The sequence below is a fragment of the Lissotriton helveticus genome, chromosome 1_1 (assembly GCF_964261635.1).
Source record: "Lissotriton helveticus chromosome 1_1, aLisHel1.1, whole genome shotgun sequence".
Taxonomy (NCBI): Eukaryota; Metazoa; Chordata; class Amphibia; order Caudata; family Salamandridae; genus Lissotriton; species Lissotriton helveticus.
Genome location: NC_136057.1, coordinates 1,058,307,797 through 1,058,333,508, shown reverse-complemented (window position 1 = coordinate 1,058,333,508; position 25,712 = coordinate 1,058,307,797). Strand labels below are relative to the sequence as shown.

The window sequence follows — 25,712 nt, the reverse complement described above, 5'->3', positions numbered from 1 at the left end:
CCCCTGGCGCGAAGGTCCTCCGCCCTGGTCCTCTTCAAACGGGTCTTGCGAGTTTGGCGGTGACAGCGTTACTTCCATCCACTCCGCCGCTTCTTTAGGTGTGTCAAAGAAATATGACTTGTTTTCGTATAGTATTTTGAGGCGAGCTGGAAACAGCAGAGCATATTTCAAATTTCTGTCCTGCAGCTTACGCTTTACCCCCAGGAATGTTGACCTGGCTCTCTGCACTGCCGGGGTGAAGTCTGGGTACACAGAGATGGTCTTGTCTTCATACCTCAGCGGTGCTTTTTCTCTCGCTACTCTCAGCACTGAGTCTCTGTCTTTATAATGTAAAAGGCGTGCTATTAGCGGACGTGGTGGCGCTCCCGGTCTAGGTGGCTTCGCTGGCATCCTGTGCGCCCTCTCCACACTGTACAGCGGGGTAAGATCTTGTGGACCCACAATCTTCTTCAGCCAGTCCTCCATGAATTGCGTGGTGTTCCTCCCCTCACTGCGCTCCGGAATTCCCAAAATTCGCACGTTATTGCGGCGGGCTCGCCCTTCCGCATCGTCCATCTTGTCCCAGAGCAGCTTAATCTGTTTCTCCATATTTTCTATTTTTGTGGAGTGGTCCGTTTGTTGTGGTATTAGGTCATCAAGCGCAATCTTATGTTCCGAAACCTTTTCTGCCAGCTTGTTTTGATCAGCCATGAGGAGCGACAGGCCAGTCGCCATGTTGTCCATACGCAGCTCTAGTGCCTCACTGGATGCCTTTATTTCGGCCAGTATAAGGTCTAGTTTAGCGTCCTGCGTGTCCCTGCCCGTCGATGGTATGATCTCCATGGTGGAGGAGGCCAGCGGATCCTCCGACCCAGTGGATTGCATGTCAGTTTTGGCGCCGTGAACTTGTACCTTGGCCCTGTTCCTCCCCATGGCCCTCGTTTGCAGGGTGGCGGTGGCAATGTCACTCTTGTACACTTGGTGTCAACGTATGTGTAGTGATCCCACAGTTGCCGTACACTCGGAAACCACAGCCTTTCCACTGGTGTTTGTATATATGTTGGTGTAGGTGTGCCACAAATCGTCAGGGACGTATCCGGCTCAAACGTCAGGTTCCATTAGTGTCGTCCCGTGATATTCGGCAGATGTTCCGCTGTTTCCCTCTCAGAGGTCTGGCGCCATACAACAGCTGGAGGATCCGGCAAACGCTGCACCCAGCACTCCCGTGATCTGTATAGCCTGCAAGTATGAGGCCGATTTCCCTCGACCCACCTCAGGCACTGTCTTACACTCTGATCCCATCAGCCGTGGGTCTCCGTGGTTCGGAATGGATCCCACCTTTTGGATCGTATCTGGCACTGCGCAGGGTCCCTGTACCTCGTTGTTGTTATATTGCGTTAAACGCTATCCCATTTCGGTGTCTACGCCGACCGTTTAGGGATCTTTCTCGTCTCAGCGGTCTAATGTCGGTCGGTGCGGGAAGCTTAAAATGGCGCCCCTTGGTTTCGGTCCGTCCGCAGCAATGCATACCACTACCCGCCCAGGCACCAGGCTCGCCTTCAGGCCCCTCGGGTATACACCAGCAGCAATCAGGGCACCGGGTCCGTTTTCGGCGAGTCAGTCGCTTCCGCGCCAGGTCCTCCCCGCTGCGGTATTCCCTTGCCCCGGTGCTTCAGGCGCCGCGTCCTGACATCCCAGGATTCTTCTGCTGTCGGCTCAGGGGACACAGCCACTCCGCTTCGCCTTCACAGCCAGTGTGCGGGCAGCGACGGCACCGGTGCAGGCACACTCCGGCTGTTCGGCCACTAACAAGTCGCTGCTCTGCTTAGACAATTCTCGAGCGCTGCAGATTCGGCAGGTCTCACCGAGGTCGGCTCGCCTGTCCACTTCAGTCCGCGGCTCGTATCTGGGATCCAGGCCTCGCAGGTGTCAGTCACCGTGCTCGCTCCCGGGTGGATGTCAGGGCTCGTAGTAAGTTGTCGGTTGGTCACCTTGCTCACGGTGTTTTCGGGGGATCAAGTGGACGACCGGGGAACACGGTACAGCAGGATATTTAGCTTGTATTGCGGGCGATAGACGGAGCTACTTTAAATCACGTCCGCCATGCTCGGCTCGTGGCCACGCCCCCCGAGACGGCGTTGACTTGCTTGGTCATTGAGAGTGTTGAGTCGAGGATGATTCCCAGGTTGCGTGCGTGGTCGGGGCTGCCCCCAGTGCCGTTGGCCACCTGGAGTCGTCCCAGGTTGATGGGTTGGAGCGGATTATTATTATTTGGAGTTTTATATTGCGCGCGGTTACCCTCTGGCATCCCAGCGCTTGTCCAAGGCTCCGGAGGCTAATAATAGAAAGAAAAAACATTAAGCGGGGAACAGGTGGGTCTTGAGTAGTTTCCGGAACCGCATAGTACAGGTCTCAGAACGTAGATTCAAAGGAAGCGCATTCCACAAATTGGCTGCGTTCACTGAGAATCTTCTGCCACCCGTCCGGGCTCTTTTCACTCTGAAAGTTTGCAACAGATATTTATGATCCGAGCGCAAGGCTCTGGTAGCCTTATAGGGGAGCACCATACTCCCCAAAATGGGAGGTCCCTTCCCCTGAAGGATTTTGTGAGCCGTACAGAGGGATTTAAATTTTACCCTCTCCCGCACCGGAAGCCAGTGCAGTGCTCTTAATGCTGGTTTAGCTGACTGCCTCCCAGGGATGTTCATCAGCAGCCTTGCTGCTGCGTTTTGCACCTGCTGGAGCTTATTGAGCGTTGCTTCCGGAGCGCCCAAAAAAATCGCATTACTATAATCCAGCCTCGATACAATTAGTCCCTGGATGAGTAATTTCCTGGAAACCGGTGGAAGAAGAGGCAGGACCTTACGGGCTGACCGGAGAAGGCCGAAACAGACTCCTGCGGTTTCTTTGGCATGGGTCTTAAAAGATAAGACCTGTTCCAGCCACACCCCCAAGCTCCTGATCTCCTTTTTGGGGCTTGGGGGAACGCCAAGACAAGTAGGCCAGCTGCTTGGCGGCAAGAAGAGCACCGAATGGACCAACAGCATCATCTCTGTTTTGGAGCCATTCAGTTTTAATGCTGAGTTGCACATCCATGTGTGCACCTTGGACAAGCATGAGTGAAGTAGGTCAGGTTGATTCACCAGCTGGGAAAGAGCCACCACCAGCTGGGTGTCGTCAGCATAACTGATAGTTTTAATACCGAATGGTGCCACCACACCCTCCAGCAGGGCCATATAGACATTAAACAATGTAGGGCTCAAGGAGGAGCCCTAAGGCACACCACACTGGAGGGGGATCGATGCTGACTGTTCACTACCTTCCCAGTCCGGTCGCTCAGGAAAGACGCAAGCCACTTCAGGGCCATCCCTGTAATGCCTACATCTGACAGCCGCTGGAGCAGCACCTGATGGTTCACGGTGTCAAAAGCCCGCTGAGGTCCAGGAGGATCACTGCCACCGATCCTCCTGAATCCAAAATGCTCCTGGCTTCTTCCACGACTGCCAGAACGGCGGTGTCAGTGCCCTGGCCTGGCCTGAATCCCGTTTGGGAGTCCCGCAACAAGCCATTAGACTCCAGGAAATATGACAGTCGACGGTTCACCAGTCTCTCCGCGATCTTACCGAGCCCGGGAAGCAAGGAAATCGGCCTGAAATTTGCTAGGTCAGATGGATCCAAACCAGGCTTTTTCAGGAGGGCCTTTACTACTGCTTTTTTCCAACTGGGTGGTGCACCCCCTGCATAAAAGATGAATTGATGAGATCAGTTACTGGGGCGGCGATGGTAGTTGCTACCCGTTTCAAAAATCTCATCGGAACAGGATCCCTAGGCGAGCCACTCTTCATGACCCCTAGCACCTTAAGAACTTCGTCGGTGGTCACTGGTCCAAAGGCTTCAAGCTCAATTTCCACAGCACCCAGCTGGTTAACTATATCTAATTCCTGGGCCTGTCGAGGTAGGGAGCTTAAGATATTTTCTACTTTCATGTGGAAATAGTTGGCCAGTTACTTACATTTCTCTCGGGGACTATCATGGTTAACCGGAGGTTCGGGGATTTTCAGGAGATCTCTGAAAACTTTAAAGGACTCTCTAGAGGAGTTAGCAGAATTGCCAATTCTCTCCTCAAAGAACTTCGCTTTGGCGTCCCGAAGAGCGGCTTTATATCCTCTAATCGCCGCGCGATACTCTTTCCGGCTGACCTCCCCCCAATCCTTTCTCCAAATCCGCTCCAACCTCTTGCAGCCTTTCCTAAGAGTTCTCAATTCGCGCAAACTGAAGAATGTCAGACAATCGAGCCTTCAAAGGGTCAATGGATTTCTCCCCACACCAAGAGACAAATTTAGACTTCCTATAAGAGTAGATAGACTTGGTGGAATGACACCTGGCTGATAAGATTACATCCACCACATCATGTGGGAGAGAAAAATAATTCAGGTTGCCCCGTTCAATCTCCAGGCATGAAGGTGCAAGGACTGGAGGTGGGGGTGTAGAACCTGCCCCTCCATCTGAGAGAGGAGATCTGCCCTGAGAGGGAGACAGAGCGGCGGGCACGAGGAGAGGTGGAGAAGATCTGTGTACCACACCCTTCTTGGCCAATCCGGGGCGATCAATATGACTTGGGCTCGGTCTTGGCGAATCTTCCTCAGAACTCGAGGAATCAAGGGTATGGGCGAAAACGCGTAAAGGAGTTTTGAGACCCAACTCAACTGAAACGCGTCCCCCAAAGCTCCCTGCATCGGATATTGGAGACTGCAGAATGAGGGGCAGTGAGCATTCTCGTGAGTGGCAAACAGGTCCACCCGAGGACACCCCCACGTCCAAAAGACGTGAAGAACCACATCCGGATGAAGCCTCCACTCGTGATCGGCTGAGAACTGCCGACTGAGGCGGTCTGCACGCACGTTCAGAACCCCTTACAGATGATTTGCCATCAGACAAATCCGATGGTCCTGAACCCAGGACCAGAGTCGCAGAGCCACTCTGCAAAGGCACTGCGACCCAACTCCCCCCTGTTTGTTGACATACCACATCGCGGTAGTGTTGTCTGTCAGGACTTGAACTGACTGACCGCGAAGGGAAGGGAGGAAGGCCTTGAACGCTAAACTTATCGCCCGCAACTCCAAAAGGTTGATGTGAAGCAACCTTTCCTCTGGAGACCAAAGACCCTTGATCTCCAGATCCCCCAGATGAGCACCCCGCCCTAAAGTGGATGCGTCCGTTATTACTGTGGCAACCGGTGGAGGAAGATGGAAGGGCCTTCATTGAGACAGATTGCCCTCCACGCTCCACCAAGACAGATCCGCAGCAGCTTCTCTGGAGATCCTCACTGACTCCCTGAGATCCCGGTTGTGCTGATACCACTGTCTGCGGAGGCACCACTAGCGTGCCCTCATGTGCCAACGTTCCAGGTTGACCAACACAATGCAAGAAGCCATCATACCGAGCAGACGGAGGACCTTCAGGACTGGAACGACTGCCCCATTGTAAAACAAAGGAATAATTTCCTGTATGTCGCGAATCCTTTGAGGAGGAGGGAATGCCCGACACACAGTTGTATCCAGTACAGCACCTATGAACAGGTTGCGCTGGGAGGGCACCAGGTGAGATTTGGGTACATTTATCGAAAAACCTAATCTGTACAACAACTGAGTTGTGACTTGCAGATTTTGGAGCACCTTCTCTGGGGATTCTGCCTAGATTAGCCAATCGTCCAGATAAGGGAAAACTGGTATCCTTGATCTTCTGAGATGTGCCACCACCACAGCCATCACCTTGGTGAAGACTCAAGACGCAGTAGTAAGACCAAACGGAAGGACCGCAAACTGGTAATGCTGCAAACCCACCGTAAAACGGAGATTATTCCTGTGCGACTTAAGGATGGGGATATGGAAATATGCATCCAGCAAGTCGATCGACACCATCCAGTCTTCTTCTAGCAGCGCTTGAAGAACCAGCGCAAGTGTGAGCATCTTGAACTTCTCCTGCTTCAGAAAGAGGTTCAAGACCCTGAGATCCAGGATTGGACGAAGTCTTCCATCCTTCTTGGGGATCAGGAAATACCGGGAGTAGCATCCCTGTCCCCTTTCCTGCTCTGGAACCACCTCTATCGCACCTTTTCTCAGTAACGCCAGGACTTCTTCCTGCAGGAGTAGCAGGTGGTCCTCTGAGCAAAACCCTTGGCAAGGAGGGTAATTCGGAGGGAACTCCCGAAGGTGAAGAGAATACCGATTCTCCACGAGATTGAGAACCCAAAGGTCTGATGTGACCGATTCCCAATCTCGTAGAAAATAGGTAAGCCGAACCCCACAGGACCCGCATGATCCGTAATGAAGGATCTAGGGCTGCTTTGCTGATGTTGGAGGGAGGAGGAGGAGGAGGAGGAGGAGGAGGCTTGACGTCCTCGAGGACGAGCTCTTTGTTTGCCCCTGTATGACTTATGCCGTGGATTTTGCGGTTGTTGCTGCTGTTGCGAAGGCTTGTAGGGACGAAAGGAGGACCTCTCAAATCCCCTATACCTTTTGCCCACAGCTCCTCTGGTTTGCAAACCCAAGGATCTGACCGTAGCTCTGCTGTCTTTGAATCTCTCCAACGCAGCATCAGCCTTTTTTCCGAAAAGGCCAGAGCCATCAAAAGGTAGATCCATTAGGGCAGCCTGGACATCCGCAGAGAATTCGGAGGACTTCAACCAGGCCGCTCTTCTGGTGGCAATTGAAGATCCCATGACTCTCGCCACCGAGTCAGCTGTGTCCTACCCACTCTGGATGACTTGCCGAGCAGCAGCCTGAGTGTCAACAAGCACCTCACTAAAAATGTTTCTGTCCTCCTCTGGAATCTTAGGAGCTAGTTGTTTCACAGAATCCATCAAAGCATGGATGTTACGCCCCAAGAGGCATGTAGCATTTGTTGATTTGAGAGCCATACTCGCCGATGAGAAGACTTTCTTTGCGACTTGGTCCTGCTTTTTAGATTCCTTGTCCCCAGGCACCTGAGGGAAAGCACCTGCAGATTTTTTGGAGCAGGCTGCCTGTACCACCAAGTTCTCTGGCAAAGGATGCGAAGATAAAAAGTCTGGGTCTCCAGGAGCAACCCTGTATCTTCTTCCAACAGCTTTAGAGACAGCAGGAGCTGTAAGAGGTCTATTACACACCTCTAAGATTGGCTCCGTCAAAGCATCATTGAAAGGAAGCATGGGCTCTACAACAGAAGATGGAGAGTGGAGGACTTCTGTCAAAATATTCGTCTTGAACTCTGCAGTAGGTAGAGTTAAATTCAATAGATCCGCCGCCTTCTTGATGACTACATGATATGGAGCCACATCTTTAGAAGGGGCATCAGAGATAGAAGCTAACTCCCAATCCGGAGACAGTTCCAGTCCACTAGCCTCCCTTAAGTCATCAAAGAAATCCTCAGATTCCTGTAGCTCACCCTCTTGCATCTCGGCTTCTCGGTATCTTTGTTCCTCCAGAAGTCGCTGAGCCTCATGCCTCGACCTCTCCGGGAATGGCGTCGGTGGATCCTGAATCTACTCCGACGGAGCCGGAGTCGAGCTCGGAGCCGGAGGACCAGGCCGCTGTTTTCGAGGTCAGACCGGAACCGGCGCCGCTGACGAAGGCATCGGCGGCACCGAGAAATGCCAAGGCGGTGTCGGAGCCGGCATAAATGGCTTGAATGGCGCCCGAGCATAAGACTGGGGAACTCCCAGGTTAAATGCCATCTGACCCATGGGACCAGCTGGCGCTCCAGAGGGGTACAAGGCTCTTGAATAGACACCATACATAGCATTTAAAATCTGTGTAGGGTCGTGTCCTGGGCCTGGAAAAGGAGGGTATGAACCCACAAGCTGCTCTCAAGGAACCGGAGTCTTCTCGACCTCTTCCTCGGGTTGGTGTACCGGAGTCGTCGAACCCTCAGGCAATGGAGCCTCTTCTTTCTCTCGAGTCGGAGATCGAGACGGAGCCGGAGAGGGATTCGACACCGGAGCCGGTGAATGCTCCAGCGACTCCATGGGCGAAGCCTCACCTTCCGGATCCAGAGCCTCTGGTGAAGGAGATATATCATCCTTTCTATGCCTTCTATTTGGCAACTTCGGCTTTGAATCCGAATCCTTCTCAGAATGGTGACGTGATCTATGCTTCCACTTCTTATGTTTCTTCTTAGTCGACCTGGAAGCATGACCCGAAGACCACCTCGAGTGCGACTTCGAATTAGACCTCTTCCTGTCCTTTCCTTTCATCTTGGCAACCAGGAGCTTCACCTCTCTCTCACGAAGGGCCTTGGGATTCATCTTCCTACAGGATAGACACCCCTGGACATCATGGTCCGAGCTCAGGCACCAAACGCAATCTTCATGCGGGTCCGTGATCGACATCATCTTACCACATTCACCACACGACTTGAATCCGGTCTTCTTCGATGACATATTGACTGGACTATCTGCTAAACCCACATGTCCGACGTGATATTTAGCCACTGGGGGTGGTGATGGCAGATCCTGCTGCCCACTGGCAACTGGTGGCCCTGAAAGGTCGGACTAGGAAGGTTTGGAGCCTGCTGCAGAGGGGGCACTGGTGGACTGGCCCATCCGCTGGCCCCCAGACCCAAGGCGCTGGGTGCCATGTCCCCGGCCATGCAGCGGCTGGGTAGTGCGCGCAGGCCTGTGGCTCTGGGCGGAACGTGGTGGGGCACCGCTTCTGTAGCCATGAAAGGGGCGAAAAGCAGGCTGCACAGGGTGATAGGTGGTAGAATGGCCCAAATTTCTGGCTGTAGCTCTAGCTCTAGAATCCTTGAAGCGCTTAAGCGCGCTGTCCGCCTTGTCACCAAACAAGCAACAGCCATCAAAGGGCATGTCCAAAAGGGTCGATTGGACATCGTCCTGCCTAGCAAGTCGGCGGAGTCCAACCCACAGCGAATGGCGAACTTTGCTGCATCTCTCTCCTCTGTGACCGCACGGGTGAGTACGTCCCGGGCCTCCTCCGGACACTGTGGCAGCACCTGCACAACCATGTCCTACACAGAGTCGGTGTAACGGCCCAAGAGACATGCAGTGTTCACCGACAGCAGTCCTAAGCTGGCGGAAAAAAACATCTTCACAAGATGATCCAGCTTCTTGGATTCCCTGTCTGGGGGAGCAGACGCTCCGATGCCTTCAGCTGGTTCAGAACCAAGCTGCCCGTCTCATCCATGGTCTTCCTAAACTGCATCATGCTACCCCTGTATTGAAGAACTTGCACTGGTTGCCCATTAGGGAGCGGGCCCTTTTTAAACTTGGTTGCACCACGTTTCAGGCCCGAGCCGGAACTGCTCCAGCCTTCATAAATTCAGCAATTTCACGCTATATTCTGACCAGAGAGCTCCGCTCCTCCACCCAGTCCCTCCTCTCCGTTCCTCGTTTCAGGAAGAAGAGGATGGGAGGGGGGTGAAATTCGCTGTTCTTGGTCCCATCTTCTGGAACTCTCTCCCCCTCACCCTCAGATCTATTCCCTTGTACCCTGATTTCCGCAAGGCACTTAAAACGTATCTCTTCCTGCAAGCCTTTTCAATTTAAAATTTCCTACACCCCCTTACCTAGGTTCTAATGTCTCCCAGCGCCAAAAAAACGCTAGGTATATGTGCGCTTAATAAATGTTTTTAAATTCAAATTCAATGTGCCTTTGGGCGTTGAGGCTTGGATCACAAAGCTCTCAGGGGTAGGGCGTTTGGAGAGGAAAATGCGGTTGCCCGGGGCCAGGCGGTGGCATCGGGCAATCATCCTGTTCACAGGGGCCCCTGTGCTGGGCTTGGACCAAGTGCCCAGAAGGAGGTCTGTGAGTGCCTTATTGAACTGCAGCAGGGGCTCCAAAGAGACTGCTGCTGGTTGAAGCACCTCAGTCAGGAGGTTGGTCCTGACTGCCACCGTAGGTAGCTCAAGGCCCAAGGCTTCAGCCACCTTACGCAACACTAGAACGTAGGAGGCTTCCTCCTTCGTAGCCACTGTAGGGGGAGAAAGCATACCAAGGTCTAGGGACGTATCCAGACCACTGGCCTCATCTAGTTCCTCTCTCCAGTCCAGCTCTTCAAGCTGGTCTGCCAAAGGGTCAATATACCCCTCCCAGTCCTCCTCACCCTCTTATGGCTGCCACTCAGAGAGATAAGGAACGCCATGATATAACAGTGGTACAAAAGTACCGGTCAGCACCGTTACCGGCGTCAGTTGACACCTGTCCAACTCCGTGTCCAGGTCCGGGGGAAGGCCGGGGTCGACGCCGGCTGGGGACACAACCAGGGGCAGAAGTGTCGTCAATGGAATCCACACCGGAGGTGTCGCAAGGTTGACCGGTGCCAATCCGGACCCAGGCCTGGATCACTGGGGGCCCTGAGGCCCCGGAGCCGCAGGCATTGAACGCCTACAACCCCCAGCCGAGTCCACCGGGCCGAAGGCGTGCCGGTGGAGTCGGGCTGCCCAAATATGGAATGGAGGGCTTTGTAAATGGTGCAAAGTTGGACAGGGGTCGCTCTGGCTCCCGGGAAAGGAGGAAAGCTCAGAGCTGAACCAACAGGCTCTGTGGGCGGAGCCGAAGGACGACGACCTCCGCATCCCGCGTTGCGTCGGCCGACGGACGGGGAGAAGGCGAAGAGCGACGGTGCTTCTTCGCCTTCTTCCTGTGCTTCGACTTACCCGAAGATTTCGAAGAAGATTGATGGTGGTGGCTCCGTGACCGGTCACGCGATCTCCCTCTCAACCCGAACCTTGAGCTGCATGAAGCCGACTGCCGGGCCTCGAGAAGCTTTCGGGACTGCTCCTGCAAAAACTTTGAGTTCATGGCCCAACAGACGGAGCACGACTTAGGGTCGAGGTCGCGCTCCAGACACCAGAGGCACACAAAATGTGGGTCCGTAACCGACATCAACTTGTGACAAGGGTCACAAGGTTTGAAGCCAGATCGTTGATGTGACATCCCTGTGCACCAGGAATCGAACGACTCGGAAAAAAGTCGACAAAAGCCGAAAAAACTCTAGTCAAAAAAGACTACGGGTACCACTCACTCCAGATCTGCGCAGACCAACGCCACCTACCGATGCGCAGGGGAACTGCTACGAAAACATCTCTCGGGGTCCAGTTTAACGCCTGGGGTAACTCTATAACTAATAGTCTCTTTCAGATGCAAAAAACACAGCCATGTATGGCGTAGAACTGTAGGGCCATGCCAAGAGTGATGAAACCGAAAATAGGTTTGTGAGGAACACTCTTAAGCTCCCGCAGAGTGCCCCCCGGCTCCCCCAACTCCTAGATTTGGGGATTGTCCCTATAAATCAACGTATGTGTTGCCCTATTTTGTACAGGCACAGATTTTGGTCCACAGATGAACAAGAATCTTACAGAGATGAGATCAGGGCTCTTCTTAAATCTCCAGGCTGCGAGAGGATCGCCTGGTTTGCCTATATTAATACTACGCTGTATGAGATAGGCTTGCCTTTGCTTTGGGATACATCTGCCATGGGAAAACATGTCCCTCGCGCCATGTTCCAAGAACGACTCAAGGAGCATCTGTGGTTGAGGGATATGAAATGTGTCTAAGAAGGTAGTATCACTGATTGTTTATACATTCAGCTCTCCCCTGCTTATGAATCTTTTTTTGACATCCTCCCAGGCCCCATCCCATTGCAACTTTTTTTTAAATGGAGGTACGGGGTTCTGCCGTTAAAATGTCTTTGTATAAAATTAGGTGTGCAGTGTTGTAGTTCTAACATGTGTCCCTCATTTAATGCAGAAGAAGAAACTCCGCAACATTTTGCCTTTTTCTGTCCAGCCTATGATAGACCTCGGAAACTATGGCTGAGCCCAGTATGTAATCTCTTGGGATTTCACCACTATGTTCAGACACTACGCACTTTATGTTCGGACATGAGAGAGGTCATTGTTGTTGAGATTATGACATTTTTGCAGACTGCATGGATTATCCGCATGCACAGTGTCGCAGTGCTGAAGCAATGATGTTTAAAAGTAGACTTCCTTTTTGTATGTTGTAAAATGCTGCTCCATCTATTTTGAAGTGTCCTCATTTTAATTTTTCTTAAATCTTATTGTGGGACAGACGTTTTAACGAGATTGCTGGTTTTATTGTCTTTTGACTGTTTTTTTCAGTTTACTTGCTGTACTGTTTTTTACGGATCTTGTATCCGAAATAAACATTTATAGGATCTGTTATTTATTACTGTCTTCTAAAAGGTCACTCCTTTTAAATAATATACAGTTCGAGGTGTAGGAATAACTATGCAATAAGATGATTCGCTGTTTTTTGATAAAGAAAAGAAAAGATGGAGGCTTGATAGTGGAGTTTTGAATCATCTATAACAGTTAACTGAATACATTAGTTAATCACTATAATATTTTACACCATTAGGTGATATAGCAATAAACCCAAAGTGACTAATAACAAGCAAGACATCCAAAAAAGAGTGGGTTGTTTACACTGTGAAATCGGCAAATAAGATAAAATATTAATGACATAAGGGAGGAGACTACAGTTGTAATCCTCCCAACTATTTGTATTTTGTCAGAGTTGAAGGAACAACTATGCATTGCCACAGTCTAATTACGTTCAGAGGCAGTTGCAAGAACGTGTCTGACCATGTGAAACATTTGAATTTATTTTGAAAGCCAAATAAACAAAAAACACTACCATGCACGCCCCAAAACCTAAGATTCGAGATGTCACACAAGGGTTTGGCATATCCATTGCTTCATGTGTAATACAATAAGTGCTGGTGCCCAAACTTTTGTTTAGAAGCCCGCAGCCGATTCTATCGAAGGTCTGGTTGCCGAATATCAAGCGTGCGTAGCCTTGATTCCACCCCATGTGTCTTTAATCCACCACTAGACACTGCCTGCCCCTTTATCTCCCTCTTTCAGGTTCCTTTTCATCCATGTTCATCCATGCTTTCACTTTTTATTACTGTTACTCCATCTTAGCCTTTCTTCTTATTTCTCCCTTGTGTGTTTATGGTGTGGTTGAAAGTAAAATGAGGAAAAATAAGTGTTGGCCCCTAAAAATAAGTGACAGTGGGCCCGTCTGCAACCACCAGCTCAATTTGAGGACTGACCTATCCAATCATACTGCAAAGATCACAGATTTGGTGCCTCCTACTTCTCTGTGTGTTCTATGTAGATTGCGCCAACAACTGCATCAGAAAAGCCTCGGAAAGAAAGCACTGAACAACTGGCTTTCTCTGCTTATGGATTGAGACTCCGGTAAAACATCCACTGCACTGGAGATCTACTCCTTCGTGCAACCAAGTAAGACCTCAAAGTCTACTTTTCACATCTACCTTTGTTCCGCCGCCACACTACTGCGGTGCTATCTTTCCAATCCTTGCTATAACTTTACTTCTCTATTGCCCTCAATTCACACTGTAAACATACAAGCATGTCTCTGTATTCTCACGTGCTATGCATCACGTTGCAACAAACAGCTCTTGATGGTTATTAGGTTAGAGTTTTACAGTTATCCCTAGGAAAACAAAACAAACAGCAAAGGGGTGTAAACTGATGCAATTCACATATAATTGGGGTGGGCGAATAGCACTGATCCTGTACAGAAGCAAACTAATGTAACAGAATTACACATGGTAGAGGAAATATTTAAAATACACACACAAGCGCAATGACTAAACACATTACTAACCTTCTCTAACACCTTTTCTGGTAGAGACTCTAATCGCAGTCTGTTCATGTTGTGTTTTATCTCATTCTTCACCTTGATGACGTATTCACTCCACAGTGTTTGAGGGATGAGGCTACTTCACATTGGTGGCCTTCTCCACAAAGAAAACACTTCAAATATGACAGGATGCAAGTATCCTAGATCAGTGCATCCCAAACTTTTTAGAACCACGACCCAATTTTTAGAACCACAAACATTTGTGCCCACAGATTTAATGGACATGATGTGGGTGTTTTTTTAATGTAAGTAAAGCATTGTCTGGTAAAGACACTGTCATTTACAGACAGCACATTTTCCATTTAAACAACCACTAAATTTGCACAGACAGTTTTACTGATAAACTATTTTACACACATGACAATGCGTGGAAATAGGGTTTCGAGTGAATATTAACCATTTGAGTATCAACAAGTGTTTTGATTTGTTTTGATCCTATTAAAATCTTTGTTTCCATCACACTTCAGAATTACAATAAAAAGTGCTGATTTTTTGCTTTCCTAACTACTGAATGTGTGTAGTTCATTTACAGGTAGTTACATTTTATAGAATGTCACAAACAAATGACATCCTTTCCCTTCACACTCCCCGTATCCCAGCAGGATTGCTACAAAAGTCACTTTACTTTCTTTAACTCAAAAGTAAGAGAATATTGTAAACACCAATACCCATGTTAAAAAAATATAAGCAGCAATGTCAGAATACCTAGTCTGACATTTGACCTCTGTCTTTGAAGCGCAGCAAATGTGGTAAGATAAATACAGAATTTAAAGTAATCTTTATTTATTGCTTGGACTTGCATGACCTCCAAAAATCCGCTTCCAACCCACAGTGTAGGAAACAGTGTCCTAGATACAAATATTAATAAGCGGTATTGAGAGCATCAATTATGTTTCTGATAGATACTTCCAAACGCAGATTTCTCAGCTTGTGAATTTCCCCAGGTGCCAAACTGAATCCAGAAACTTTAGAGCCATTTTCTTGTGTATTTTTAGGTGGCATTGTACAGCTCTGTGTCGGATTAGTCCCACCCTGGATGACACGTCAGGGCCCCTGCACATTGATTTTCATGGCTGTGCATCAGACCGGGCAGACAGAAATCAGACGTCACGTTTGCGCGCTAACGTCAGTTTGTTTCTGATATCGGTCCAGGGAATTTGGTTCAGAATCATGAAAATCAGTGTGCAGAAATTTTTAATCTGGCATCCTATTAATGGAATATGGGAGCCCATTCCACAGAAAGAGGACGCTTAGCTGCTGAGATCAGACCAACCACTTCCGAGGAAGATCCAAAGGCATCAACTGTTGTTGCTCAATCTTCATGTATGAAGGTGTAGACAGTTCAGGTTCAGGTGCACGACCTGGCTCTGCTGCTGTGACAGCAGGTCCTACTGAAGGGGCAGCCCGATTGGAGGACACATGCTCATAGCTAGAAGTTCCAAGTACTACAGTCTCCTCGCTCAGTCCAAGGCACTAAGAATGACTTGGGTCCGGTCTCTCTTGATCTTCTGGAGTACAGTACCACGAAGGTTGGTGAAAGGTGTTTCTGAGGGAAGGTTACCTTAAGAACTCCAATGTACAAATCCTTTGAAAACTGCACACCCTTCGTTGTTGAATAAATTGATCTAGGGATCTCCCTATTTATAGAAGCTGCCCTGTGCCACCTTGGTGTGTAACCACCATTTGTAATCTAATATGCAACTTCGGCTGAGTTCATCTGCCTTGGCATTTGAAGATCCTGCCAGTTGTTGGGCGATCAGGGAGATGCCCCAAGCATTCAGCCACTTCTAGAGGCACAGAGCCTCCTGGAGCAGAAACCAACGATCCCATGCTGACCTGCTTATTACAATACCACAAGGCGGTTAGATTGCCTGTGAGTTCTTGCACCCATATCCCTTTGATGGTCAGGAGGAACGCTTTCAGTGAAGTGCTCCCAACTCTAGCAAGTCGATGTGGAGGCGAGCCTCCAGCAGAGACCAGAGTCCTCTGACCCCTGTCTCTCCCAGAGGAACTCCTCCATACAGGTAAATGCATCCATCACAACTGTTAGCTCAGGGTGGGGTAGGGAGAGGGCCTTCTGCTGATCTAACAGCATTGGAGCAGCCAAAACTGCAGGTCTTTTGAAGACTCCTTCAACACCTGGATGGAATCCTAGAGGCTGCCCTGGTACTGAGCCCACTGAGACTTCATATCACACTGCAGAGCTTGAATGTGCCACCTAGTATGATCCACAAGAAGGATGAAAGTGGCCCAGAGGTCACAGAGCTGCTCTCACTGAGACCCAGGTCTCAAGGTTGAAACATCAGAATCATAGCCTGGACAATGTCAGTCACAGTCATGAAATGGCTTGAAACCTGTTTGCACACTGGAGAAGAATTTAAGTAGTTTTGCCTGAGTGAAACGGTCTGTTAGAGACAGCAGTGCTAGCTCTAGATCCACATCGGAAAGGTGCGAAAAGAAAAGAACAGACGTCAGCGTGTGGAGGTGTCGCAAATATAGGGGCCCGATTACACATTTGAGGCGGGACAGAGCCGACATGGAGCTGCACAATGCCACCTACTGACTCGCGAAGGAATTGCTTTTTAAGTTTCTAGATTTAGTCTGGTACCTGGGGAAGTTCATATGGTGAGGAATCTGTAGTTAGATGTCTGAATCAGAAAAATATTTAATATGCTGTACAGAGTGCCTCAATTAATATTTGTATCTAGGATTATTACATCATGTAATATTTGCAGTGTTTTTTGTAAACTGGAGAGGTCACAGATTTGAATTAGCCTCAAACATTGTGGAGCGAATACATCATCAAAATGAAGAATGAGATAAAAAACAACATGAACTGTGTGAAGTATCGTGGAGGATGGGCACTTATTGTATACAGCCATAACCCTATCCTACGAGGCATGCATCAATCACAAGAGTGATCACACATACATGGTAACCTAACACCTACATTGAAAGCAACGCATACATCACAAAGAAAGCAACGCATACATCACAAAAAACACATAAATGAAACAGCTTTGCACCCTTTACTAAGTGGAGGGCATCTTATGGCTCAGGAGGTAACATGTACTGGATTTATGAAGTGTGAAAGGCATACATCACACAGGAAAGGACAATGATACAACACAGCCTTACCGATATGCTGTGCAGAGTCTTTTTCACTCAGGCAAATCCCACCTGTGTTTATGTCTTCAAGCTGAGATTCTTTTACACCATTGGTATGCGTCTTCAGGTGGTTAGCAAGACTCGCGTTCTGAGTGAAGCTTTTCCCACATGCAATGCAGGTATATGGTTTCTCCTTCTGAGGTAATGTCTCCAATTTAGGTTTCTTTTTGGCATTCAACCTAGTGTGTACTTTCTGATGATTAATAAGCTGCACTGCCTGTGCAAAGCATTTCCCACATTCAGCACATACAAATAACTTCTCCTCAGACTGCAATTTCACATGGTTATCATGCGTCTTCAAATGTTTGAAAAGATATTTGCTCTGGCTGAAGGTTTTCCAACATTCAGGACAGGTGAATGGTCTCTCTGCAGAGTGGGTTTTAAGATGGTTGGAGAGATTCAAACTATTACTGAATCCTTTTCCACATTCAATGCAAGTATGTGGTTTTTCCTTTGTGTTCTCGCCAGTGTGGATCCTCAGGTGGTTGTTAAGATGCACTTTCTGACTAAAACATTTTCCACACACAGTGCATACATAGGGTTTCTCTCCTGTGTGAATTCTTTGATGGTTAATTAGATGAGAGGTCTGACTGAAACTTTTCTCGCAGTGACTACATGAATACGGTTTTTCGCCTGTGTGGATTCTCTGGTGGTTTATACGATTTGTATTGTTAATAAAGCTTTTGCCACATTCAGTACAAGTATACGGGCGTTCTCCAGTGTGAGTTCGCTGATGGTTAACGAGGGTTGAGTGGTGATTGAAGATTCTGCCACATTCAGGACACACAAATGTACCTCGATTTTTCAAAGTGCTCTGCTTTTCAGTGAAGTCGGATGACCCATTCATTTCTTTTTCACAGTTAGTAGATTCATCACCATCACCTCCAACATTATTTTCCTCCTTGCCTTCTAAGAAGTGCTGAGCTTTGCAGGTGATGCCCTGCTCCAAGCCCTGAAGACACTCATTTATGGATTCTCCTGAAAACATCACGGGTGACACCACTGTCTGAATACATTGCTCCTGAATCCTCACACATTTATTACTGGATTCATCAAAGTCTGTTGGATTGAAAAAGAAAGATAACCTGGACCATTGTTATACATTAATTTGCTTATGAGAATGATCACTGATGAATTACAGTAAAGGGAACACCAGAACAAGGTGTTAAAAAAAAAGCCCAAAATTGCAAGCTGCCCCCTGAAAATGTTGAAGGCTGCAAAACATATGCAATGAGCAACTTTAATATTATTGACTTTTGTGACTGCTCACAGCTTGAGTAATATTAGCTTACGAGAGAAAGGTAGTTGTTCATTTCCTTTCCTGTGCATGATAGAATAGGAATTCATATGAAAGAACACAGAGCTAGATGATCGAAATGAGTTTAGGGGACTGAAATTAGAGTAAAAACAGACAACTTAATCCACACTGAAATGGTCAATTAAAGGTAATACCATGCAAATTGTGAAGGAGGGGAATAAAAAAAAAAAAGAGTATAGAACATTGATTTCAAAATTATCTATAACCAAAAACATTTACATTTAGACAATAATGCTTACAAGACAATGCAATATTTAAAAAGGAAGTGTGAGGAACTGTCACTCATCTACACAAACATACACATAAATGTAGCATATGATGTTATCATTGATGTGTGGGGAGAGACCATAGTTCACAAAAGATGAAACCTTCAGTGAGTCATAATGTCCCTCTCGCCTTGAAAAACAATGGTACTAAATAGCATTCTACAAACTGCACATCTGCATGCATGGTTTATGCTATACTATGTTTTAATATACAGTTGTTATAGACAAAACTATTTTACCTTAACCAGAGCACAATGGTTAATCCTTGCAGTGTGTCAGAATCACAGTAACAAAAAAGTTACTTACCTTGGATAAACAGCTCATCTGGAAGATACTTAAGTAGCAGCATATTCCTTACCTTAGACTAATCCTCAGGGGTCAGACTGGATCCAGAATATTTTTAGCACTACCCCAGCGAACCTATAGATAGCGTCATTTAACCTCGCGTAATGGTCATCATCCGTGCCGGAAATAAAAGTTAGTTAACTCCGGTAGCGCTATATCTGGTAGAGACCCAGTCTAGCTGCAGATTCCTTAACTTTGAATTCTCCCAGGTGCCAGACTGAATCTGGACATTTTCAGCAATACCTCTGTGTGCCAGGGGATGGCATAGTACAGCTCTGCGGTGCCGTCGTCTCCGAATAGGACATCAGTGGAGCTATATAAGTCCCCTCTGGCACACGGACGTCAGTTTCTTTTGTGAAACGTTCCGTGCCAGAACGCGGATCCATTACAGAAACTGGTTGTGGAAACAGTGTGCATAAAGAACAAGTCACTTATTTTCGGTAACGCTTTTTCGGGTAGATACAATATCTGCCTGTGGATTCCTCACCTTGTGAATATCCCCTTGCGTCAGCAACATTCGGAAATTCTTTTTGTAGCTTCGCGCCGACATGGACTTGGACGCCATAGAGGCACGGCATCGCTCGCGACTCCGCTGACGTCACCGACGCCTATAACAGGCCCACGCCGGCGTGATGACATCAGTTCCGCCCTTTTTTCCGTGCCTTCGAGGCACACGGACGGACCAATGACAGCAGACATATACAGAGTATACGCAGTACAAATATCAAGGCAAAACACACACAGTGTGAAGCAAATGCAATAAAACATTTGAAATAAACAACTCATTGACCATAAAATAAATACTTTACACAAACTCTGGAATAGAAGAGTGGACAACGGGGAGGCGGGTGGGTCAGTGAGGAATCCACAGGCAGATATTGTATCTACCAGAAAAAGCGTTACCGAAGGTAAGTAACTTATTCTTCTGATAGATACATCTGCCGTGTGAATTCCTCACCTTGTGAATAGAGTCCCACAGCAGTCCCCACTCCCGGAGGAGGGTGTCCACACTTCTAAACCAGGAAATCCTGGAGGACAGAGCGCGCAAAGTGACCGTCCCTCCTCACTTCGGAATCCAAGCAGTAATGCTACGCGAAAGTGTGGAGGGAAGACCAAGTTGCCGCTCTACAAATATCCTCTACAGGAACACCTCTAGCCAATGCAGAGGTTGAAGACTTAGTTCTAGTAGAAATGAGCCCTTATACCCTCTGGAGGTTCCTTACCGGCCAAAGAGTAGCAGATCTTTATACAGAGGACGATCCATCTTGATGGAGTTCTTTTATGGACCGCTCTTCCTTTCTTGCAGCCAGCAAAACCAATGAAGAGCTGGTCATCCAAACGAAAGTCTTTAGATCTCTCCAAGTAAAAGGACACCGCCCTTTTGAGGTCCAGACGATGCAGTCTCTCTTCCTCCTTAGAAGGGTGAGGGGGAGGATAGAAGGTAGGAAGGGTAATGTACTGTCCTAGATGGAAAGGAGTTACCACCTTAGGCAGAAAAGCAGCCCTGGTCCTAAGAACCATTCGATCAGCATGAATGGTCAAGAAAGGGGGCTTGTAACTAAGAGCCTGAAGCTCACTTACCCTCCTTGCTGAGGTTATTGCAACGAGGAAGACTGTCTAAAAAGTCAGAAGCCTCATAGGACATTTGTGAAGAGGCTCGAAGGGAGCACCCATCAAAAAAGTCAATACAAGATTTAAGCCCCACTGAGGCACAATAAAAGGAACAGGAGGTAACTTATTTGTGGGACCCTTTAAAAACCTTAAAACTACAGGAGATTTAAAAAGAGATGGCTGGTCAGGCAAACAAAGAAACGCCGACAGCTCTGAAAGATAACCCTTCACTGAGGCAACAGCAAGCCCTTGCTGCGCCAGAGAAAGGGCAAACTGGAGAACATCAGACAAATGGGCTCTGAAAGGGTCAATAGATTTATCCCCACACCACGTGACAAATTTTGACCATCTATAAGAATAGATGGACTTAGTGGAGTCACGCCTGGCTGACAAGATGACATCCACAACGTCAGGCGGGAGGGAAAAGGAATTCAGGTTGCCCCGTTCAATCTCCAGGCATGAAGGTGTAATGTCTGGAGGTGGGGGTGTAGAACCTGCCCCTCCATCTGAGAGAGGAGGTCTGCCCTGAGAGGGAGACGGAGCGGCGGGTGAGAGGAGAGGTGGAGAAGATCTGTATACCACATCCTTCTTGGCCAGTACGGGGCGATCAATATGACTTGGGCCCGGTCCTGGCGAATCTTCCTCAGAACCCGAGGAATCAAAGGTATGGGAGGAAACGCGTAAAGGAGTTGATTTCCCCAACTCAACTGAAACGCGTCCCCCAAGGCTCCTTGCATCGGATACTGGAGACTGCAGAATAACAGGCAGTGAGCATTCTCGCGAGTGGCGACCAGGTCCACCCGAGGAGTCCCCCACATCTGAAAGATGTCGTGAACCACCTCCGGGTGAAGCCTCCACTCGTGGTGGCAGAGAACTGCCGACTGAGACTGTCTGCACGAACGTTCAGAACTCCGGCCAGATGATTTGCCATCGGATAAATCTGATGGTCCTGAACCCAGGACCAGAGACGCAGAGCCTCTCTGCAGAGACACTGAGACCCCACTCCTCCCTGTTTGTTGATGTACCACATCGCGGTCGTGTTGTCCGTCAGACCGCGAAGGGAAGGGAGGAAGGCCTTGAGCGCCAAGCGTATCGCCCGCAATTCTAGAAGGTTGATGTGAAGCAACCTTTCCTCTGGAGACCGAAGACCCTTGACCTCCAGATCCCCCAGATGAGCACCCCACCCTAGAGTGGATGCATCCGTTATCACTGTGGTCACCGGAGGAGGCGACTGAAAAGGCTTCCCCCGAAATAGGTTGCCTTCCACGCCCCACCAAGACAGATCCGCCGCAGCTTCTCTAGAGATCCTCACTGACTCCCTGAGATCTCCGTTGTGCTGATACCACTGCCTGCGGAGGCACCACTGGAACGCCCTCATGTGCCAGCGTGCATGGTTGACCAACAGAATGCATGAAGCCATCAGACCGAGCAGGCGAAGGACTTTCAGGACTGGAACGACCGCTCCATTGTAAAATAAAGGAATCATTTCCTGTATGTCGTAAATCCTTTGAGGAGGAGGGAATGCGCGACATACAGTTGTGTCCAGTACAGCACCTATGAACAGGTTGCGCTGGGAGGGCACCAGGTGAGACTTGGGTACATTTATCGAAAAACCCAACCTGTACAACAACTGGGTTGTCTCTCGCAGATGAAGGAGCACTCTCTCTGACGACTCTGCTTTGATCAGCCAGTCGTACAAATAAGGGAATACAGGAATCCCTGACCTTCTGAGATGCGCCGCCACCACTGCCATCACCTTGGTGAAGACTCGAGGCGCAGTAGTAAGCCCAAACGGAAGGACCGCAAACTGATAGTGCTGCGATCCCACCGTAAAACGGAGATACTTCCTGTGCGACTTCAGGATGGGGATGTGAAAGTACGCATACTGCAAGTCGAGTGACACCATCCAGTCTTCTTCCAGCAGTGCCTGAAGAACCTGAGCAAGGGTGAGCATCTTGAATTTCTCTTGTTTCAGATACAAATTCAAGATCCTGAGATCCAGGATTGGACGAAGCCTGCCATCCTTTTTGGGAATCAGGAAATACCGGGAGTAGCATCCCTGACCCCTTTCCTGCTCTGGGACCACCTCTATCGCACCCTTTCTTAACAAAGTCTGTACTTCCTCCTGTAGAAGCAACAGATGTTCCTCTGAGCAATATCCCTGGCAAGGAGGGTAATTGGGAGGGAATTCCCGAAAGGGAAGGGCATACCCATTTTCTACGAGATTGAGAACCCAAAGATCTGATGTAACCGATTCCCAATCCCGTAGAAAGTGGGTAAGCCGACCCCCCACCGGACCCACATGATCCTGAATGGCGGATCTAGGGCTGCTTTTCTCTGGCTGGGGGGTTGGAGGAGGTGGAGGAGGAAGAGGTTTGACGTCCTCGAAGACGACCCCTTTGCTTTCCCCTGTATGACCTGTACAAGGTGTTCTGCTGCTGCTGCTGTTGTTGTTGCTGCTGCTGACCTTGTCTAAAGTTCCGAAAGGAAGAGCGACCAAACCCTCTGAACTTTTTGGTCGAAGCACCTCTAATCTGAAGGCCCAAAGATCTGGTAGTAGCTCTGCTATCTTTAAACCTTTCGAGGGCTGTATCTGCTTTTTTGCCAAATAGTCCTTCTCCGTCAAAAGGCAGATCCAAAAGCGCCGCTTGAACATCAGCAGAAAAGTCAGAGGACTTTAGCCAAGCTGATCTTCGCGTAGCAACTGCAGTACCCATAATCCGAGCCACAGAATCAGCCGTGTCAAGACCGCTCTGAATTACTTGGCGTGCCGCTGCTTGGGTGTCAGACAATACCTCCTCGAAATCATTCCTGTTCTCCTCAGGGATCTTAGGAGCCAAAGCACGCATTGAATCCATAAGTGCGTGCACATACCTCCCCATGAGGCAAGTGGCATTTGTAGACTTCAAGGCCATACTAGCAGATAAGAAAGTTTTCTTGGCCACCTGATCTTGTTTTTTAGCCTCCTTGTCCCCAGGAACTTGGGGAAAAGCACTTATAGATTTGTTAGAACATGCAGCCTGAATCACTAGGCTCTCTGGAGAAGGGTGAGATGTTAAGAAAGCAGGGTCCTCTGGAGCTACCTTATATCTCCTAGCTACACTCTTGGAAACAGCAGGAGCAGAGAGCGGCTTCTTCCACACCTCCATAATGGGCTCAGTTAATGCTTCATTAAATGGAAGTAAAGGCTCCACAGCCGAACTCGGAGAGTGAAGAACTTCTGTCAGAAGGTTTGACTTAAATTCAACTGTTGGTAAAGTTAAATGTAAAAGTCCTGCAGCCTTCTTCATTACCACATGATATGGCTGGACATCCTTTGAAGGCGCATCATGTCCTGAAGGCAATTCCCACTCTGGGGAAAAATCAAGGCCACTGGCATCAGCCAGCACATTAAAACAATCTTCTCCCAGCTCACCTTCTTCTAAGTCAGGGTGAGAGTCGGCATAACTTCGTTCCTCCAAGAGACGCTGAGCTTCTCTTCTGGATCTCTCCTTAACACGCCTCGGTACCGGATCCATCAACGACTCCGATGGAGTCGGAACCGACGTTGGTACCGACTTCGATGGCCGAGGTGTATGCTCCTGATGTCTACTCGGAGCAGGCGACGTCGGCATTGGAGTCGTCGACTTCGGACGAGTCGGTGACGACCTCGGCGGAGCCGGAAACTGCCACGGCGTCGATGGGACTGGCATAAACAGTATGAATGGAGCCGGGGCATATGAATGAGGAACCCCTAAATTAAATGCCAGAGGACCCATGGGACCCGAAGGTGCACCAGAGGGGTACCACGCCCTTGAGAATACACCATACATAGCGTTTAAGAACGCTGAAGGGTCTTGACCTGGTGCTGGAAAAGGTGGTTGAACACCCTCAGGCTGACCTCGAGGTGGGATCGAATCCGGCTCAACAAAATGCGCAGATTCCTCAACTTCCACAGGAACCACCTCTTCCTCATCTCGAACCGGAGAAGGCGCCGGAAATGGATTGGACTCCGGAGCCGGGGAGGGAATCTGCGACCTCGAAGGCGAAGCCTCACCTTCCTGATCCTGAGACTCCTGCGGAGGTACCATGTAGTACGTTATTAAAGATGATTCAAGCAGGTAGAGACTTGTCAAGAACAAGTTTATTCGCAGCACAGAATAAAACAGCAGAACACCATCTGGCCAAGCACCAACTGACCAAGATGGAATTCTAACTAGAATCATAACATTAGGAACACACTAACGTTCCAGGTAAGAAACAGTGAAAACAGACTTAACACAATGAAGCTGTTTACAACATATCTCCCGCCCTTAATCCCATAAAGTAAAGTGAAAATAAAACACAACTATTGAACATAATCATTAAGATATACAGGCGGACGGCGAGATCTAGCATTTCTAGAAGTAATACCATTTGTATAAATAGTTTCATTGGAAAATAAAGGTGTAGAAGAAGAGACAGTGTCACCAGAGCAAGAAGGTGTAGGAATAGAAACGTCACACCCAGAGAGGGAAGATGAAGAAGTATCACCACTACCTACCTCCCCCCTAACGCTGGTTTGAGAACAAGAATTCAAATCACACTGAGCAGACAACATGTAACCATTACTGGAGGAAACAGAAGAAGGTAGAGTAGTCTTCATATCCACATCATTATGCCTCTTGTACAAAGCTACCCTTCTGAAATTCCACCACTCTCCATTGTCAAGAAGAACACGAGGAAAAACACGCTTTACAGAAAAAGGACCTCTAAATTTCGAGAGACCCTTAGAAAACCTCCCAGGCTTTACTTTGACCAAATCCCCCACACAAATTGATGAAGAAGAGCCATCCAAAGAAGACTTCACAGGGGAAACCTTGTCCTGATTCCTTAACCAAGAAGGTGTTAACTTAGTTACAGGAGGACGACCACGCATCAATTCAAAAGGAGACTTACACTCATGTTTGTGGGGAGTTGAACGAGAGGCCCATACAAGTTCTTGAACCTTATCATTAGAAAAACAACCAAACTCAACAGACATCTGTATAATCCCCTTAATTAACCTATTGACCCTCTCACACATACCGTTACTTTGTGGGTTATATAAACTGGTTCGATGATGACGAATCCCAAACTCTTTTAAAAATGAAACCATTTTCATAGAAATTAATTGTGTGCCATTGTCAGTTATTAACACAGAAGGAAAACCTTCATCCAAAAAAACATTTTTCAAAAATTGATTGTAGAGTCGGTAGTGATTTCTTTAACAAAACGAACAGTGAGCCACTTTGAAAAACAATCAATGACTACAATAGCAAAACGCTGACTGAAAGGCAACTCATTTATAGGCCCAATAAAATCTAGACA

The 25,712-nt window shown here is 48.4% G+C and overlaps 1 protein-coding gene across 1 annotated transcript in view; it reads right to left on the bottom strand.

The window, feature by feature from the left end:
- Window positions 1-25,712, bottom strand: part of LOC144820832 (uncharacterized) — a 933,795-nt gene that overhangs the window by 31,973 nt on the left and 876,110 nt on the right. Inside the window, exon 26 of the mRNA XM_078677961.1 lies at window positions 16,815-17,903. Within this exon, the coding sequence (XP_078534087.1) occupies window positions 16,815-17,903 (1,089 nt within the window). The remainder of the gene's footprint in view (window positions 1-16,814; window positions 17,904-25,712) is intronic.